Source organism: Micropterus dolomieu, linkage group LG12 (assembly GCF_021292245.1).
Source record: "Micropterus dolomieu isolate WLL.071019.BEF.003 ecotype Adirondacks linkage group LG12, ASM2129224v1, whole genome shotgun sequence".
Classification (NCBI taxonomy): Eukaryota; Metazoa; Chordata; class Actinopteri; order Centrarchiformes; family Centrarchidae; genus Micropterus; species Micropterus dolomieu.
In genome coordinates, this window is record NC_060161.1 from 19988102 (window position 1) to 20008549 (window position 20448).

Consider the following 20448-nt stretch of genomic DNA (forward strand, 5'->3'; position numbering starts at 1 on the left):
TTGACATCAGCTATACTGCAAGAGGACCCTGTGAACTATAAATGAAAACAGTAGCTGATGTTATATTTGATTTGACTTGAACATCTTGCTTTTTGTTAAGTGTGTAAATTAACACCTTAGCTTTTTGTTGTTTTTGATTTAATGTTGAACAGGGCACCTTTACTTTTTATTAAATATGCTTTAACGTGATCATTGTTATTTTCTTCCACATATAATTATTATAACTTGTTGCTTGTAAAAAGTGTTTGCTTGAGCCAATTTTAGACACGGTACACATGCATGTGTGTGCACGTGATCTAGATGGTACCGCCTCCGCCTCAATTTGTGCCATGAAAAACCTTGTTTAAGCATAAACACTCAGCCCACCAGACAGCAAGAGTAAGAGACAACAGACTGCTGGACAAGGATTGCAGGATATAGGGACATGCAACATCCCTGATCATCTGCTAAATTCTACACCCTTGGTTTGATGCACTAGAACAAGCTATGCGATGGAATAAAATATGCAATGAAAACTGATTTAAGTGACACAGAAAAGGGCTGGGCTTGTTAATTATAGATTTCAGAGTTGGAACAAGATCAATATGATCCATAAGCTTCTTTTTTTAACTTGATACTTTGCAATTTTGAAATCACAATGACCAAACCAACAATTACATACTCTTTGTCTCTTGCTTCTCCTTGGCAGTTCAATGATATAACTATATATATATATAAAAAAGTAATCACTGCAGATATTTCACATTTTAATCTTTATAATGTGTTTCGATTTTAATGATATATATATATACTGTTTATGTTGACTTGATGTTAAGACTTAATCCAACCAGTCTCAGTTTATAAGAATTTCTTTGGTGTTTTAAACTGGAAAACTGTGATTCCTATCAGTCTGGTCTTGAAAAGAAAACAGTTAAATTAAAAATCAAGGAGAGCTGGTCTTGAAGATACTAGAAGACATTTTGCCTCTCTTCAGGCTTCTTTAGCTCTTAAAATGAACTCAGGTGAGAGGTGAAGCATCTTCCAGTCTCTTCAGCCCAGTGCAGTTCTCCTTGATTTTAAGCTTCCTTGGATAACTATGACCTGGATGACTAGGAATCTTCACAGAGGTCAAGTAAAATATTGTATAAGAAACATATTTCCTCAATAAGTAAACATATCAATATTTATTAATTAATCAATAGTATTTCCTAAGCACAATTCAGTCAATATTACGTCTTTACCTCAATTTATACAAGGTAGGATGAGTAGGGAATTATTTTCTGTTCAATTATTGTATGTAGGGTTTCCCCTCAGAAACTGATTACATTTCAAATGTCTTAAGACCTACAAATTTGACGTATTACTCCTGGACTAAGTACTTCTTATACTACTTGTACAAATACTATGAACTTCTTTTACTGTCTTGTTTTGAATAATCCAATGTCAAGGTCCCGTCATAATAATAAGCCTTTTTGACTAACTTTGATGTTAGTTGTTAGTTGTGGGATAGATAAAACCCATTGCTTCCATAAGTAGTTTGCATACTGCTATCAGTACTTAGTACTACATTCACATTCGCTATTGACTACTTTTACTGTGCCGTTTTTAAGTTGGTGTAATACATTCAGTCATTGATACGTTTTTTTTAAATCACAACATGATAGATTAATAAAGATGCATATGTTTATTTTAAGTTAATTGAAACGTTTGTTAGTGTATAATAAATGTATAATGATTATTGAAATCACCCTCTCACTCCCCACAAGGGGGGCTCGGTGTGTCTCTTTTTCTCAGGTCCTCTACCACTGGGTGCTGTGCAGCAGGCCTACCTATAGGGTCCTGGGACTGCTCTCTTCTGGACAGAGAGTTGGGATGTTGTACCTTGGATCTGCTGGAGCCACACTCTCAGTTTTTTAATGCGTTAAGCGTGTTGCAAACAGCCAACAAGATTGACTCCTCGCACTTTCCGTAGTTTGTCGTTTTCCCAACATGGCTGCCATCAGGAGCGGGGTGACTCCGGGCTGCCTAGCAAGATGTTTCCTGAGACCGACTGGAAAACCGAGCCGGGGCAACCATCACCTCTCAGACACCTGGAACCACGTAGGTCTTCTTTACAGTTTCACGTCCTGTACTTAATCCCTGCTTCCGAAACAAAGACACAAACAGAGACTTTCCCCGGCTAACTCGCTAGCAGGCTAGCACCCTCGCTGCGCAGTAATGTGTCTTCTGCGTGACTTTGACAGCTTCTCCAGTAAAAGTCCTCCTTTATTTAATCTAATTGTTAAATCATCAGGTTTATAAACACGGACAGTTTAGCTAGAAGCACTGAAATACGTGCTTAAGACCAGCAGGGGGTTTACTTAGACATAATTAATGTTTACTCAACATACATGTGTGTGGCTCCTCAGGCCAGCAGGGCTCTGTCTAACACAACTAACACAACATTTATCTGAAGTAGAGAAAGCCTTCTTGGGCTGCAGCTCTGGCATTAGCTGTGGTTTAAATGTTTAAACATGGTCTTTAGTCTAAACCCAGTCGCTGTCCTGTAGAAATAAACAAATGTCCGCAGAGATCCCTGTTATCTGAGCTCAAACTTGAACCCGCTGCACGTTCTGAGTTCAGCTAAAAGGTGGATTTCTCTCAGTTTCTGTCTTCTGTGTTTTAAGTCATTTTTCACACAAGAAACAGGATTATCTGACGACCTTCAGAGCTCAGTTTATATAGGCAACAACGTTTTAATTAATGCTCCACTTCAAGTTCATCTGTGAGTCGGTAATGTTGGCAGGTGAATCAGCTGTGAATTGTTCTGTGATCTGAGGTGTTAACTCAAAGAAAACAAATAATCAGATGTATTGTAGGACAGGTAACCACTGCAAAGCTGCTACTGCACTGATTATTTAACCTGCATTAACTTGAAGGGACACAGTTATTGTTTGTGCAAAATGTTCTATGATATACATTTATATTAAAAAGCGTCTTGTAATAAAAAGTTCTTGTCATAGTCAAAAGTGAGACTAGACTCATAGATAGACTATATATAATAAAACACATACTGTCAATTCTTTATGTCCCCTATGTCTTAATCCACCCCTTTGCAGTTGATTATTGGCTGAACTGGGAAATCTGGGATATCCTTATTTTCTAATTATTATACAGAGGAAAATAAGAACAATAATCATACAAGTAAGTAAGTGTGTAAAGTGTGCGTCTGGCTGACACTCTGTCCCTCTGGTTCACCATCAGCGGTTGCTCCAAAAGTCCCATCTGCACGCGGTGTTTGAGTGTCGCAGTCCTGCCACCAGGACTCTGCTGGGTCGCAGACAGCACGGGAAGTTCCTCTGGGTGAACGCCGTGGCAGTCAGACACAACAGCTCACAGGTGAGTGGGCAAACAGGTGATCAGTCTAACGGCAAAGCTGCTGTTAAGCAGTGTTAAGGCTTAGTCTACGTTGTATATCTAACCATGTGAGCTGAAGATATATATAATTTAATAGTTTGATTGTGGATTTCTTAAAATACCAGATTTTAATTTATGAGCTTTATGTCTGTGATGTAAACAAACTTTTCATAGTATTACAAACTATTCTTTGGAAGCGACGGCAGGCACCGGTTCTGTGCTTTGAATTTGGTTTGATTGTCCTTTTATTTACATGTATAATAATACTTACATTGTGGATTGTGCAGTTAATTGTATGTGTTGTACATTAAGGCCCCAGAAATCTCAAATAGGCTATCGGCTATATTTTATGGTGTGGTGAATTGAAATACTGCCACCATTTCTGGCTATTGTCTACCTTCTTTGGCATTTTTAAATTAATTTGGAGCTTTCAATTTTGTGCTGTATTTATCAGTCTTGTTCTTGCACACGGATGCATCTGACATTAAAACACTGCGAATAAGAGAAACGTGGCACCAAGACATTTGTAGTGAAATGTTGCCATGGTGGCATTTCTGTCTTTAAATTATACTAAATATCTGCTTAAAACTCAAACGTGTTTTATTGTAGACTTTTAAGTTTTGTAAGCTGTCTCAGTCTCAGTATAGAAACATAAAAAAATTGGAAGTATTTAAATCCACTAAAGTGATTGATTGAGTCATATCTTGGCCAGAATGTGAGATTTTCAGATTTTGAATGAATGGTTACACTTGTACCATTTTGATATTGACAGATGCCACCTGAGGGTGGCGTCGTGGCAGCTCCAGTGATGGAGGCTTCTGACGGCCCTCCAGTCTCTCTGCCCGCTGACCCCGCCTCTATCATTGCACAACCAATCACTGATCAGGTGGCTGAGACTACATCTGAGATGAAATCACTTATCTAAGACCTCTACTTGCCTTGTCACTGAAATTCCACTTTCATTTATATTTGCAGATCCCTATTGAAACAGTTTCCATGGCAGCACCAGTAGTGGACATCTCTCCTCCACCTCCAGTTGTGGGTTCTTCACCAGAGCTTGTGTCCGCTGACCTCACCCCTGTTTTAACACAACCAATCACTGAGCAGATAGCCGATGCTGCACCAACTGCAGTGGAGGTCCTGCAGGCCGCAGAAGCCACTTTAGCAGAGCTGGGACTGGCCGGCAACACGCCAGTGGGGTTGATCCAGAACTTGTTAGAGTTCATGCACTTAGATCTTGGCATGCCCTGGTGGGGGGCCATTGTTGTAGGTAAACACTCAACAACGAAGCTATAAATCAATATGTGAGCATTCAGGCGTTCTGGAAAATTAGGCAGGTTGTATGAGTGTCTGAGGGTGATATGTTATCATTAATCTCATTTTAAGCGATTCAGACAAAGTCTCCTGTATTCCCTTTCCTCCCTTCTTCTTCCTCCTTCCTGTCTCTGTTGTCCCCCTTCCCCTCGTATAGGAACGGTGTTGGCTCGTTTGGCTGTGTTTCCAGTCATAGTCAAGGGCCAGAGGGAGGCGGCCAAGTTGAACAACGTTCTGCCTGAGATGACCAAACTCACTGCCAGGATGACTGAGGCCAAACAGAGTGGAAACAAATTTGACTGTAAAATTTCGCCCTTGCATTTGTCTTTTCAGTCACAATTTAGATGATTTTAGTTTGTGTGTAAAAGCCCGGCCTCATCAACTGCTGTTGTTTGCACGTTACAGTTGCCAAAGCGTACTCTGACCTGAACTTGTTCCAGAAAAAGCATGACGTAAATCCTCTCCGTGGCTTCCTTGTTCCTTTGGTGCAGGTCAGTCTCTCTCCATATTTACCCGTTAAACTGTGAAACAATAATATTAACTCTGTGTTTTTGGCTTTATCCTAATCATCAATCTCAACTTGCCAGTAAGACAAAAACAAAGTATGTTTCTGAGTTATCAAAGCTAGTTTTCATATTCATTTTAATGTGTTTCTAAACGACAAAATTCAGTGAAATAAAAAGGGTGCATTGTTATGTGTGAGGACATTAAAAACATTATAAATGCTACCCTACTGTTTCCCCCTCAGGCACCAGTCTTCATCTCTTTCTTCATCGCACTGAGGAAGATGGCCTATCTGCCGGTGCCCAGCTTGCAGACAGGAGGCCTTCTCTGGTTTACAGACCTGACAGCAGCAGATCCTTTTTATATCCTGCCTTTGGCCGTCACTGGAACCATGTTCTTCATCCTGGAGGTCAGCCCGCTTTTACCCAAAATGTCAGGAAGAAAGAAAGAAAGGTCAAGGCTACTGTAGAATAATTTCAACCCTGTCAGTCTGTGTGTTTTCAATGCAAGCCAGAATAAACAATCAGGACAATTGTGAGACTTATAGGATTGTAATTGGACGGACAGAGTTTGTGATAAGTGGTGTTAGGATCTTGTTATAAACTTTTGAATGTAATCATGCTTTTCCTTAATAATCACCACATTGTCACCTTTTCTCTTTCAGCTGGGAGCAGAGTCTGGTGTTGACAACCCCAATCTGCGAGCCATGAAGACGGTGTTCAGGATCATGCCCTTCGTCATCCTCCCCCTCACTATCAACTTCCCCACGGTCAGTCTGTCATTCATACCCTTTGGTTTGTTTAACCTCACCTCACATCATACCGAAAGGGTAGGTGCCAGGACCTACATATTAAACCCGCTGCTGCTGCAAACTTTGTCAGCAAAATCCTTTTCTTCTCAAACAAACCTCAGGCGGTGTTCACCTACTGGCTGACCTCCAACTGCTTCTCCTTGGCTCAAGTCGCCTTGCTCAGACACCCCTTGATCAGAGATAAGTTGAGAATCCCGGAGAGGATCAAACACCCGGCCTCCGCCCTGCCCCAAAATGACGGCTTCATCGAAAGCATGAAGAAGGGTCGGTGTCTAAACTTGTGTCCGATAGGAAATGGATTTGACTTTCATGTACTTTTTTTACTGATTATGTCTACGTTGTAACTCTCCAGGCTGGAAAAACGCTCAGCTGGCCCAGCAGCTGGAAGAGAGAGAACGGAGAATCAAAAATCATCTGGACCTCGCTGCTAAAGGTCAGTGGCACAACTGCTTCATCAGCTTCCTTGTTGGGCTTTATTCCAGCTGCGTTGTTTCTAAATGAGAGTAAAGGACAGGCAGAAAAAAATCATTTTGGCATGTGGCATTATACAAACATTATGGTTGTCTAAAATGATCACCAAATTATACGATTATCTCAATCTCTTCATTATTTAATCCTTGCATGTATTAAAAAGTACACAGTAACTCCATAACTTGTTCTCTTACTACTGTAATTTCAAAACGACTGTTTTTTAGTTGCTCTAAAAATGTATTTGCTTATTCAAAACTTAGGCCATTTAAAATCATGAATTAATGTTTTTAACAAAATACTGTTGTTAAATAATGTTGAAGAAGTAAGTTTTGGGTAATGCACAGTAGACTGAAGACTGGACACTTGTAGATGTGGAAAAGGTGCTCCCCCTTGTGGACAGAGCCAGGTATTGCAACAACGTTTGAAAGATAAAATGCTAAATTGCTAAAATTTATCTTCCTGGGAATTATTTGTGAGCTGTCCCTTTACTGAAGACTGAAAGCCAGCAAAGAGTTTGGGGGGAAAAAGAGAGTAATAATCCATTACTTGTATCTGAAAATACACATTTTAAACTCTTACATCAGACCTTAAAACTTCTGACCTCCTAAGAATGTTTCTTGCTGGGTTTTGACTTTGTCCTTGGACAGGTTGATTAAAGGTGTGATTAAACGGACGCTGACTGCAGCTCACAAGACAGAAACACACATTTTTAAACTTGCTACAGTTGCTACACATACGGACAAGTGTGCTGCTGTTGAGTACATACTGTCTGTCTTAAAACGGTCTCACTGCACAATCAACAAGTGATAAAGGACTCTGATATGAGTGACTGGAGCACTGAAGGGTCAAGGATCAAGGCAATGTATTTATCATTTTACAACACAAGATTGTACAACGAAATGGAAGTTTGTAGTCCCTTCAGGCTGCGTGTAAACAAGTCAAGTCTGAGCCTGCTTAGTAGTGTTGTGTTGCATTAGTTTTTCAAATAACTGAAACAATTAAACAATTTAATAAAAAAAAAAAAAAAAAGGTTTACTGGTTCCAGCTCCTCAAATGTAATTATCATTTTTTTCTTAAGTTAGATGCCGTCTTACATCAGACAAACATGTTTGTTGAACCTTTTTTAAGCATGTTTATGTTTATCTGAAAATAAACATTCAGGGCATTTCAAAGTTCAGATGTGACTGATACTGCTGTAACAAAGACAACATGTAAGGAGTCTTCTGTGTGCCATTCAGATTGCTGACACTATTTTAGATTAGCACTGCGTTAAGCAGGCACCAAAAGTCTACTAAAGCTCAGTCTTTGGGATGGAGACGACGCACTAAGCAAGTGGAACACAGTGTTTATAAAATAAACCCACACATCCTGAAGGCCAGGTGGAGACGTTGGCGTGATTGTCTCTGTTCTATCAAGGTGTTTATAATGAGCACTTCACCACGTGTATAACTTCCAGTTTAGCGTTTCTTAAATTCGTGCCAAATTTCTTCTCTTCGTTCCTCTCTGCAGGTCCGCTGAGGCAGACTTTTACCCACAATCCCCTCCAGCAGAACCCACCCATGGCTGCTGCATCGGCTAAAGGCAAGCCAGCTAGTGGCAAGGCGAGGCCATGGAAGGACACTATTGGATAGATCAGACTGGCTGGTAGCTTGACGGCATAATGATTTATGTACATATTTATGAATGGAAGAGAGGACAAAGGTTGTCATTATGTATTGTTCTAATTAAAATGTAAAATCTGCCTCAAAACAACGACTTTGGTGTGTGTGTGTGTATACTATATTGTTTAGTACACAACACATGAATCCACATCCCTGGAGCAGAATGAGAGAAACGAGTCGATTTGTGTTGTCAACAAGTAATTTTATTATAAATACATGTTTGCAACTCAACTCTTTCACATTTAACAGTTTGCATGTTTGAGTCAGACGCTGCAGAAGTAATTTGTTAGTTTAGGTAAGAGTAGCCCTTCACTAGACCTCACAGCTGACAGTATAAAACTGTTCATCAACTTTATCCACATTTGTAAATGTGGAAACATATTCTAGTCTCTTTTACCACTTGATTTTCTTTGTGCAAATAACATTAATAATAATAATACCAAGACTGTGTCTATGGTCAGCAGTGCATTCAGTTTTAAAGATGTTAACCATAATAATTTGCCACCTTTTAGTAAAATCAAAAAGTATTTCATAAATGTAATTTCCACCAAAATACTTGTCTAGACATATGAATTAAATAGTCTCTACTAATATGTACAGTTCTGTAATAGAAACAGGTGTTTCTCTGAAATGTTCTCTCTGAAGGCTCAGACAGGGTGAAAGCTTGTCAAGAAGCACCCGGGCGCTGTCGTTCACACGTTCATTAACACTGTCACCGGGTAACGATTGACAGGTCAGAGAGCTGGGGTCCAGCTCAAGCCCAAATGTCTGTCCATTGACGCCTCGCGGCAGCGAGCATCCGGGACATGTTCAGGTTGAGCCTCTGTGTTTGTGCGGCGTCAGTCTCCGGCAGGCTGTTAAAACCAAACATCTACTCCATCTTGTCATCCATTTCAGTCAGGACAGAGTAGCACACCTTCTGAATCACCAAGCCGGATTTAGCTGAAAGAGGTGGAGGCAGGAGAAACGTTAGGGCAACCGTTATTGATCTGTTATTAGCACAAATCCAGCTGTAAGTAAAAACCAACAGCTCAGCGCTGGGGCCCAACTAGGTGCTCTGCAGCTGTGATATCTGGTTGAAATAGGTGGACTCAAATCCACCTGAGTGAGCCATCTCTACTGGGCTGAGAAGAGTTCCCATGGTGCACTGCAGTTTTCAGAAGCAGACCTTTTCAGGTGGCTTCCTTCCAAAAGTTAGATCAGTCACCCCTTACCATGTGTCCTGTTTTGGGCTTTTTTAATTAGTTTTAGAGGGCTGACTAAACAAAATGATGTAAATTATTAGCACAGAAAAAGTCTTAAGACTGTTTAATAATATTTTACACATCAAGCAATCATTAAAAAATGTCCGTTAGTGGTAGTTTAAAAAAAAAAAAACCCACAATATTAACATTTTGATTATAATTTCTTGTTAGTTTGATAAATCTAATGTTATGTGACTGTTTATTGAAATTATATCAGTATGATTTTTTTAGACTTTTGTTTTCAGTGAAAATACCCTCACTAATCAAAAGAGATATTGTGTACTTGTTAAAAAAGCTGTGTGAAGTCAGTTTCTGCCCAAAGGATCTAAGAAACGCAAAAAAACAGGTGTTTGTTTGTTTCCATATGGCACTATTAAAGCATTAAATACATGACTTCAAAATCCTTCATCCTGCCTGTCTTTAATTTAATGCAGTAAATGCTGAATTATATTAATGGATCCCTTTAAATGAGAGGTCTCAAACTACAGGCCCTGGAGCCAGATCCAGCCCGTGAAACAACATCCCGCCCTAATTATTTAATCTCCTACAAGGCTGTAAAATGTGAACATCACAGTGGGCTTTTTTAGTTTACATTTACCCATTAATCAAGCTGCACCTACCTGCGCTACTTGTCTACTCGACTGTGACCAACAGCAATCTCATTTAAAAGCTGGAACATGTCACCAAAATGTCTCTTTCTAACTGGAAGGTTCACCTGGAGCAAAGTTTCAAAAGAGGTGGACGATAGGTTTTATTACTTTCTGTGATGCTTCCTAACTCATTGACAAGCTGCTATTGAATACAGTGCAATCTCAAGCAGCATAACACTACTAAACAACAATTTATTGTTTAAATGTGTTCAAACTGCAACTTCAAGGTACTCAAGGTACTTAAACTTGAGCAGCTTTTTACTTCACTTCTACTCCACTACATCTCAGAGGAAAATATTTTAATAGTTTGTTTGAATGTGTATCTTTTTTTATATTCATTATATACTCTATTTAGATATATATTTAATTTGTGCCTGAGAGGGCGTCACTGTCCTTCACACTTGGCATACTTTTAAGTAGGCTCATGCGCAGAGGTAACGATAAGATGTTGACCTTGTTAGTGTTCCTGAGTAACACTGTCTGCTGTCTTTCTTCTGCCTTGTTGATACAATATTCTGTATGACGTAGGAGATACTGCATAAAGTTGAATGAATGTAATGTTACTTTAAGCTTTCAGTATCTATGTCCACGCATGTATGCTGGACCAAGATCTTCTCAGTTGACAGATTTGTGTTGCATTAAACTTCTATATTCAAGTAGGAACAACTTGAGGTTCATCAAGTTTACGGATCAGCTGTGTGGTATAAGTACTTTAACTTAAGGATCTAAATACTTATTCTGCCACTGTCCAGGGACCCACAGGTATTTTGAGTTTGATGCCCCTGCTTTTAAAATCAAATAAAATGCTTTTAATGTATGAAAACAACGAGACAGACAATCCTGAGGCTCTCTTACCAATGAGGCTCCGTAGCCACAGTGGCCTCTTGTGGGCCGGAGTGTAGCAGCCGAGGAAGTAAACGGGCACTCCTGAGAGGGCGATGCCGATGCCGATCAGGGAGTTGATGGTGTCACTGTAGAGCGGCACCACCACCAGGAAGACAGTGAGGAGACAGAAAACGATGGGGTAGAATAGACTAAGCTGAGGGAGGAAGACAGAAAAAAGAGGTAATATTATAGTCAAATATATGAGAAAAAAAATTTAGTTTGTGAATAGGTAAACTTTATTTCTATAACATCCAGTTACAAGGCGCTTCACAGGTGCAAATAAACACCATGAAATACAACAACAATTTAAGGGCATAGTCAAACAAAACACAAATAACTATATAAAACCATTAGAGTAATACGTTTAAAAATGCTAGCCTTTAGGTGGCTTTTTAAAATATGTCAGAGACTCAGCTGATCTGCTGGTGTAACAAAGTACTAAGAAAGTAAATATATTTTTATTACAGTTATTTTTCAGTACATAAAGGCCTCAAGTGATGTCACTTCAGCGTAGGTTGGAGCTGAGGAGTACAAGTTTGAAAATGAAAGAAATCTGGGGGTGAGTTAGAAAGAAGTGACGTCAGGTGTGTGGCAGCTACATTAGCTGCCACACACCTGAATCTCTGACTAAACTGTTGAGCATTGTGGGTAATGCAGGAACCAGGTTTGACAAAAAAAAGTGACTACATCTCTGGTTCTGCATTGATTTTGATCCTTTTTTAAAAATCCTCCATCATGAGTCATTGTTACAGGAGTGCATTTCTAAATCAGATTAGTATCGTGAGCAACCTCACATTCTGCTGCAGCGACTTCACAAAAAGGCTCAGGTAAGTTACCTTTAGAGGTCTCTTTCTGTCCGGCTGCTTCCACCGCAGATACAGTTGCCCCAAAATGGACAGACCAACAAAGAACCAGTAGCTGAAGCTGTAGTAGTTGATCAGCCTGAAGACGTCTTCTACACACAGGTATATCAGAGCCATGATGCACTGCAGAGACACACAAGAGCCATCGTAAGTCAGACCGTGAAATGTGGGCAAGATTTTCTTAAAGATGCAACACTGGGATTAATAAAACAGACACCATGGCAGCTAAATGAAACCATTAGACAACGTTAAATAAAAGAGGGTGAGGTGCTGACTGACATTAAAGAGCAGGGCGGGGACGGGCGTGTAGCGGTGGACGTGGATCATGCACAGGTAGTCGGGCAGGTGCCCCTCTCTGGAGCCGACGAAAAACAGTCTTCAGGGATACAAAAATATGCAACAGAGTCATGTCGATGGACACGTGACAATGAGAGATGAAATGACGGCAAAAAACACTCATCACTCACCTGGAGGAAGCCAGGATGGAGGCGTTGAGTCCTCCGAAGCAGGAAAGAGCCACAGCGAGGGGGATCGTCCAGTTCATTACACCAAACACCTGGTCTGCAAATGTCTGGAAAGAGAAGAGTAAATGGAGTAAAGCTGCACTTGACAAAAACAGAGCCAGAGCAGGGTGATGTATTGAGGATTATATGCACTTACCACAGCTACAGCATCACTGTCTAAGATTGCATTGATCGGGAGGACGGTGTAGTAAGCCACGTTGGTTAGAATGTAGATCACTGTTACTATGGGCATGGAGATGGCGATGGCCAGTGGCAGATTCCTGTAGTTCACACAAATAAACAGCAGAAGGAAGAAAAAGAGACGAGATATAGAGTGTTAAACAAGAAGTCAGGATTCCTCAGGAGGGTCAAGAGCAGATCAATCCGGTGGGTGGGAGGAGGACAGGGATAGTGATAAGGTGGGATTGTTTGTCACTTAATCTGCCTGTGAGCTCTGCTATATTTACTCAAGTACTGTACTTAACGAATTGATTGTTTGTACTTTAAACTTAAACAGGTGAAGTTTTAAATGCAGGACTTTTACTTGTAGTGGAGTATTTTCAGGAGTGTGTTATTGCTACTTTTCCTTAAGTAAAGGATCCGAGTACTTCCACCACCGCTTGTCTTCTTTCGATCACTTTTTGCTGCGTGAATCACAGCACAAGATTCAACACCCCCCACACATACTTTCAATGTGGTTTCCTAAAGAATCAACAACAAACTCTTCCAGGTGTTTTCTTCACTTTAATAGTCTCTGTACTGTACTCACCAGGCTGTTTCTTATCGACTGACACTTCAGGAAGTCAATACCACAAGTGTCACACTATAACTGGCAACCTGTATCCTGCAATGTTGTTGATGTAAAATGCTCTGAAGCACATCCTTTGGCTTTATATGATCTCATGAGATTAACTGTAAAAAGTGCTTAACACAGATCTTGATCATGTTTGTAGCTCCCCTCATAGATTTTTTAAGTAATTGTTAATAATGACTACATGTTCACAAATGTAAAAATGTAAGAGCTAGTGTGTGTGTGCTATGCCAACACATGGCAATGCTCAGAAGCTGGAGATGTCTATATCTACGTCTAGCGATAGTACGTGATTTAAGATGTTGCTTCACTTGTATGAACACTTTCAGAAGCTAATATGAGGCTTCAGCTGCCTGAGTTAGTACAAAATTCCCGCTTAGTTTTCCCCCTGTCTTTCCTTGCTGAGCTGCGGTGGAGGGGCAGTAACTTTCGTACTACAAAAACGGTAACTTTGGTAGATGCTCACTAGATCTGGATGTATATTTTGTTCCATATTGTTTCATATTTCTCTTGTAGATTTTCCTATTTCATATTTACGTTTCTTTACTTCTGGAGTACGCTTAATTCTTATTATGTTTATTGTTGTGCACCAAAATATCAATGCAAATTCCTTGTATGTGAAAACCTACTTGGCATTAAACCTTGATTCTGATTCTGCTCTTGTGATGTCCAGTATGAACATGAGGAATGATTACAGCCAGCAAAACGTACTTCAATGTTCATATTGGCACCCGACTATCCGTTTTCCACTATTCAGGACTCTCAGCCAGGTATCAGTGAAGACAATTCAGATCCAAAATAAATGTTAAATTTTCTTGCCTGCATTATGTGGTGGTTAAATATTCCTAAACGCTCATAGGGGCACAGCTGGTGCAGTATAAAACAGCAGGTGTACTAAGTATCAGCTCCTGTATTTTCTTAAAATCTACATTGGAACCAGAAAAGAAACAAACTACCCTCATCCCGTTCTCAAATCAACTTCATCCCCTTACCTCTCTGGGTTCTTGATCTCCTCTGTGACAAAGTTGAGGGTGTCCCATCCAGAGTAGGAGAACAGAGCTGAGTACAGAGCCAGAGCAATGTGTCCTGGATCCTGAGAGGATCCTTCAAACAGGCTCTCGAAGTTCTGTGTGTGACCTGGAAAACACCAAAAAACGATCATCAGTTTGTTTGTGAAGAATCATTTTCCTAATCTCCAAAATTTTAAGCAGCGATTTTCACCATAAGCTCATCAAGTGCTAGGTTGTTTCTGTAAACACACTGTTGGGTTGCTCGTGCTGCGTCAAAGGGTTTGTAAGGAGTTCATTTGCAGCTGAACAGCTGTGGGTTACTTTGACCCAACTGCTAATTCATTCATGTTCCCACTCGTCTGTTATCAAACTTTCTGGATCTGTCTCTTGTGGTCAGAGGTTCACACGGTGGGCAGGATTTTATAGTAGGTTAATATAAATACTTTCCTATATTTTGAATAAATTGTGGTAAAAGCATGATCTTAAGCTTATTTCACTGTAAAAATCCAAACCAAGCCAACAGCAGATCTCAGGTGTAAAAGTCTTATAATTTTTAACATCTAAACCTTTGCTTTGGTATTCTTATAGTGTTTACAATGAAAGAGAGGAGTTAGCTTTAGCACCTTGTCCGATCTTCACCAGGCCAGTGATGATGACAGCGATGAGAGCGATGACTTTGGCGTAGGTGAAAAAGTCCTGGACCCTGGTGCCCCACTTCACATAGGCACAGTTCACAAAGGTCAGCAAACCTAAGGGGAAGCAAACCAAAGCACACACTTAAATATGCATATATTATTCATACACACACACACACACACACACACATACACGCGTACCTAATCAACAGTGCACCGTCGGTGAAAACTGTCAAGTGTCGAACTGTGTTTCTAGTTCTTTTGAAGTAAAATAAATATAATACAAAATTTACTTTTACCGTCTTTTAACATAATATTACTGCAAATGTGCTTTTTTTTTTGCTTTTTAAAGAAAGTGCCAAGAGGGGACTTAGATCCTCAAACAATAGCTACCTATCCAAGAGGGGACCTCCATTGTTATGCAGTGGAACTGTCTGTGCTCATTCTCACCTATTTACCTTCAAAGACTTTCTTTGTTTCTTTCAAAAATGGATCATTTAACTTTAATGTGAGCGATGTGTAAACATTTCACCGTGATCCAAACATTACATAAATAACCACTATCACTTTAATTGAAAATAAATTAAGTTTAAACTTTAATTCAGAAGTAACTTGGCTGAATGCATTGATATCAAGGACTACAGTATTACCAACAAAATTTACTTGATCTAGGTTTCAAATATATAATATCTTATTACACTAGTGCACTAATTTTCTCGTAGGGGAATTCATATTCTTCTGTGTGGGATGGTCATTTTTATGACCTGTGTGGAATGGTGCTGTATGCATTTTAAAGAGTTACTTTGTATTTGCTCTTAATAACTGAATCTTAGACTGGTTTTGAATCACACATCCACTACACTCTGTTAAGGCTATTTGGATATCTTTAGAGCGTTCATTTTAAAGTCATTTATGAATATAGTGAGGTCAGACAACAGATAATGAGTTATCCTTTTTCTAATAAGGATAATTTGACATTCAAACTATATGACATATATATGACAAAAAAAAGCAAAAACAATAATAAGTAAGCAGTCTGTTGACACATGATTTGATAATATGCTTTTGTAACAAAACTTAAAGGCTCAGCAATAGTAGATTTCCTAACTAGTATTAAGCTTCAGACTGTAAGATAAAGGGCTACCCAAATAAACTGATGAAGCATTAATGTCCTGATGAGTTTTCATCAGGAATGCATAGTATTTTCAGGTTTGCATTAGGCCTACAGGTCCACACTTCTATGGCATTAAATGACAGGAATCCACTCTTGGTTGCTACATAACGACACATGTCCCCTCTTAGATAGTATGGAGCAACAGTCACACTCCAACATCCAGCATCAATAATTATTCCGCATGATTTGTTATTATTTTTTGTAATTTTTTGTAATAAAGTCTCAGCTTTAATGGATGGCTTAAACATTTTCAATCTTGACACTGCATTAAAATGAAGGGCTGCCCACATGTTAGGGGAGTCATAAGTAAAACTTTACCAACTTAAACCTTCAAGAGCCTGAAGTTTGATCCTACACCTGAAAAGCTGCTGTCCTTTGCTAAGAAATGTGTAACCCACATTACCCATGAGAAAAAGACTATTACCGATGACATGAAATCCAGAGGCAAAGTCGATCCCTTGGTGAAGTGTTGAATGTTGAAAATGCTGGTTTAGTTACAGATGAGCAAGCTTAGATGTATCTGTGTACTTTATGGACAGGCCCTAATATAAAGGGCTACCCAAATGAATTCATGAAGCATTAATGTCCTGATGAGTTTTCATCAGGAATGCATAATATTTGCTGGTTTGCATTAGGCCTACAGAAAAAAAGGTCCACACTTGTATGGCATTAAATGACAAGAATCCACTGTTGGTTGCTACATAACGACACATGTCCCCTCTTAGATAGTATGGAGCAACAGTCACACTCCAACATCATTAAATATTCCTCAAGCATGATAAATAAATTGAAATTAGGAAGTAAATGGTCAGCAGTCATTGGTCATTTTTTATTATTTGCTAAAAACAGATTTATTATAAACTTTCACTAGCCCTTTGAAAGGACTTAGCCCCCAAATATTGACCAATTATGACAATCACAGGATTTCAGTCAATTTTACAATGTACGTGTATCTTTAATCTATATCTAAAGGAATGCATTTTGTTTGTTGATTTGCATTACAAAAATGTCCACTGTTGGCTGGTACATAATGACACAAGTTCCCTCTTAGATAGCATGGATTGACACTCACACTCCAACATGAGTAAAAAAAAGAGAAACTTCTTGGGGTTTGAAGAGACACTAAGTTTACAAGACTAGGCGAGACGCAATATTGGGTTCAAGTGTGAAATGTTGAAAATGTTAAGTAGTGCAAGTTCAAAGGCCTAACAATCATCATCGGCCGCAAGAAACCCTCCCCCACACTGCAGATAATCAGACACAGATTCTCACTGCAGACAATCAGACACACTTTCACACCCCTCACCTGCTCCGGGTCACCTCTCAGAGACAGCACTCACACTTACATTTCTCCAGGGTTTTGTATTCAGCTTAACTCTGCATTGGATGCTAATTCATAACACAGTTTCCTACAACCACAAATAGAAAACGGTACAAATATATGTAGACATATGTTTAGTAAAAGTGTCCAAACACACAATTCTAATAATAATCAATTATTATTTTGCCTTTATTGATGACAGTACAGCCAAATTGAGAAAATAAATACAGGAGAGAGGAGATGCATGCTAATAAGCCATAGGTTTGATTTGAACTGGGCCACTGCAGTAAGAACTCATAGCATTTGTGTATGGTGCACATGCTCCTGAAGCCACACGGTCATAAACTGAAAGTTTCTTGCTCTCCTCTCTCTTAACTTTGACCCTCATTTTATTGTACACTGCACCATAATGGCCACTTTGGGGTGCGAGGCTCCGTTTACAGACTGATTTGGATTTGCAGGGTCTCACTGCACTACTTATGTGAGCAGACATACATACCTTGTTAAAATAACCTACCTTTGTAAATGGCCAGAACAACCTATATTATGCAGTATTGCACTTGACAAAAAGTGCTAACAGCCTCTAGTTATTGACTGAATCATTCAATTATGAGAGCTATATTTGATGAATTATGGCTCACACAGACATAAATAACCATTCTGAGGCTGCAATCACTTTTTAGCAAGAAGGTTAAGGAACGGCTTTTATATTGGTTGTATTTGCAATTTAAAGGGTCATCTTAATAATTAATATAAATTGTTGTAAAAGATATTTAAATAAAAATATAGTTCTGCAGGCTTCATTATAGACACAGTGATCGGACAATACTATGACCAGCAAATGGTGATTGGCCCCGAAAATCCTGATAGGAGTACCCCTAGTATGTTTAGTTGTTGTTGTTGTTTGATATTTCATAATTTGACAGCATGTTTATTTTTAATTAGAAATACTTATATTTGTGATAAATTTCTTTGATTTATCCTTTTTTATTTTTTATTTTCTTTTTCAGTGACGAGAGAAAAAATGCTGTGAATGTGGCGATTTACCAAGTAGGTCCCATGTATTAGTATCCAGAATTGCATCGTCTTTTAGGACTAAACGTTGAACTGTTGCCGGTGTTCTGACAATCTATGCTGCCTTGCCGAAAAATGCATTTTACTCGGCCCTGCTCCGTTTTCCATTGGAGATAGCAACGCCACACACAACTGCTGCGACGTAATGTTCAATGCCACACACACACCAGCGATCCACACAGCTCTTAAAATATATACAGTCTGCGGTTAAAACATTTGAATATTCCTCAGAATGTAAAGACAGATAAGCGGTATGAAAACCTTCCAGCTGTGTTTTCCTCTGCTGTTGTTGCTGCAGCGGTCTGTGTGACGGCGCAGCAATCCCCGCAGCCACTTGCGGAGCTCCTCAACTCAGAAAATATTCAAGCACATTTTTGTTCCGCCATCACTTCTTGTAAAACTGTCAATATTGGAAATCTACACAGCTGATTTCTCACCTCAAAACTTCTCAGAAGTGGATTTAGTGATGAAATTCCATACGAAAACATAATAAACAAACAAATATAAAACTTTCTGTTGCTGGCCTCTGTCTGGTACACGCAATGATGATGCAGTGAATAGTGAATATTCTCTCTGACCAATCAGCAGTCTGTCATGTTTTCACGTTACAATTTAGTATCCCTCAGCTCGCTTGAAACCTCGACGGAAGTGAGGTGATACGAAAAAAAGTACCTGGAAGCAGGTACAGGTACAACTTTTCTACAATGGAAACCCAAACAAAGGCGAGTCGAGCCAAAGGGCCTCCGCTCAGACTAGCTTGGTTTGAGGGCATGCCTGACCCTGCCAGCCGCTTGGCGAGCTTTATGGCGCGTTTTCATTGTGACGTCACAAGTAAAGGAAGTGAAGGGCTGGACTACAAACGAGCTGTTTTCAGTTCAGAGCAGAGTTTTCTGTGGGAGATGGGAACTCCCTTTGGGCTGGACTTTGGGCTTTTTCACTTCGCAAACCTGTTACATGCACAAAAAAGATATATAACTCAATAAAGGAGAGGGGAAAAGCCAAAAAGCATAATATTACCTCTTTAAAAGATGCCCTATGTCCTAATGAGGTCTGAGTTTAAATAATTGTCCTTTCTTTTCACCAGGAAATGGCTGAGACCCATTTCTTCAAAGCCATAGAGATGACGACTGTGGGGATCTATGTCGTGAAAGACACTGCCACCAGCGAACCCTCTGATATTGGAATAGTCATCGACGGTGTGGTGGCACTTCGAGATCTTGAGAATGTAGCCCTTGCGTCTGCAATGTTGTTTGGACTCTTGTATGCATTAAACATGCAGTACCCTACAAAGCTCCGCTACACTTTAGAGGTAATTCAGAAGATAATCATGGAGCTGGATGCGGAGGACCTGTCAAGAAAGGCTAAAAGCCTGAAAACTCATTGTTCTTGGCTCTTCTGGATTAGGACATGATTTAGTCCTAAGTCTCCAACTCTACATTCCTGGACTCACTGGTGTTGCAACATGGTTTTGGGACTACCAGTCCAGTGATATTTTTCTTTTACAGTTGTGATTACTTCACAGCACCAGGAACATGTGATTTTTACCATTCCATGTGTTAATGTGTTCAAATTTAATACATTGTTCAAAAACCCTTATCTTCCCATGGAATATTTAGAGTGCATTATTTTATATATGGAGTCTGCAATTCAATTTTAGAAATTATTTTACCTGTTTTAGACAACAAAGCTACACCAGGGAAGGGGGCTCAATGTATTTGTCTCCTGGTTTGATCAGGACATGACTGCTGGGATGCACCTTTTCATCGTTTAGCTACAGTTTACATTCCTTGACTGAGTGATGTTGCAGCCTGGTTTTGTTGTTTGTTCCCCAATCCAGTGAAAGTCAAGTTGTACAGTTTTGATTACAGTACCAGGCACATTTGAATTTAACCATTCCATTTTATTATGTTAATATATAATGCATTGTTCAAAAACCTTGAGCTTCTCACAGGACAGTTCATGTATATTTGTTTTTATTGATGCAGATGCATTTTGGAAATGCATTTGGGATTTTACCATTCCATTTACCATTTTACACTCTGGAATCTGTTATTATAGCATGGTTCAAAAATCTTAAGCTTCCCACAGTACATTTAAGGTGTTTCTTGATGTTTTGTTTTTTTATAGATGCAGATGCATTTA

At 39.5% G+C, this 20448-nt stretch overlaps 2 protein-coding genes across 3 annotated transcripts in view; one reads left to right on the top strand and one right to left on the bottom strand.

Moving 5' to 3' along the window:
- The first annotated feature begins 1913 nt into the window (after positions 1–1913).
- On the top strand, positions 1914–8227 carry oxa1l (OXA1L mitochondrial inner membrane protein). The gene is made up of 11 exons (XM_046064926.1): positions 1914–2079; positions 3223–3357; positions 4148–4261; positions 4351–4645; positions 4847–4990; positions 5095–5180; positions 5438–5602; positions 5858–5962; positions 6106–6268; positions 6357–6437; positions 7985–8227. Exons 1-11 carry the CDS (start codon positions 1969–1971, stop codon positions 8104–8106), a joined length of 1521 nt encoding a protein of 506 aa, XP_045920882.1. The 5' UTR covers positions 1914–1968; the 3' UTR covers positions 8107–8227.
- Positions 8228–8321: 94 nt separating this feature from the next.
- slc7a7 (solute carrier family 7 member 7) overlaps positions 8322–20448 on the bottom strand; it is an 83040-nt gene continuing 70913 nt past the window's right edge. For both annotated transcript variants that reach the window (XM_046064929.1, XM_046064928.1), the window contains 8 exons: positions 14726–14851; positions 14085–14229; positions 12439–12562; positions 12246–12349; positions 12058–12154; positions 11752–11901; positions 10886–11069; positions 8322–9078 (listed from right to left, as the gene is read on the bottom strand). In XM_046064929.1, coding sequence (XP_045920885.1) covers positions 9008–9078; positions 10886–11069; positions 11752–11901; positions 12058–12154; positions 12246–12349; positions 12439–12562; positions 14085–14229; positions 14726–14851 — 1001 coding nt within the window. In that variant the 3' untranslated portion in view covers positions 8322–9007. The remainder of the gene's footprint in view (positions 9079–10885; positions 11070–11751; positions 11902–12057; positions 12155–12245; positions 12350–12438; positions 12563–14084; positions 14230–14725; positions 14852–20448) is intronic.

Bases quoted from the DNA above. Each gene is read 5' to 3' on its own strand.
- oxa1l (XM_046064926.1), top strand. From the start codon at position 1,969: ATGGCTGCCATCAGGAGCGGGGTGACTCCGGGCTGCCTAGCAAGATGT. The intron at 4,646-4,846 runs GTAAACACTCAA...CCCCTCGTATAG, and splicing joins GTGGGGGGCCATTGTTGTAG to GAACGGTGTTGGCTCGTTTG. The intron at 6,269-6,356 runs GTCGGTGTCTAA...GTAACTCTCCAG, and splicing joins CATCGAAAGCATGAAGAAGG to GCTGGAAAAACGCTCAGCTG.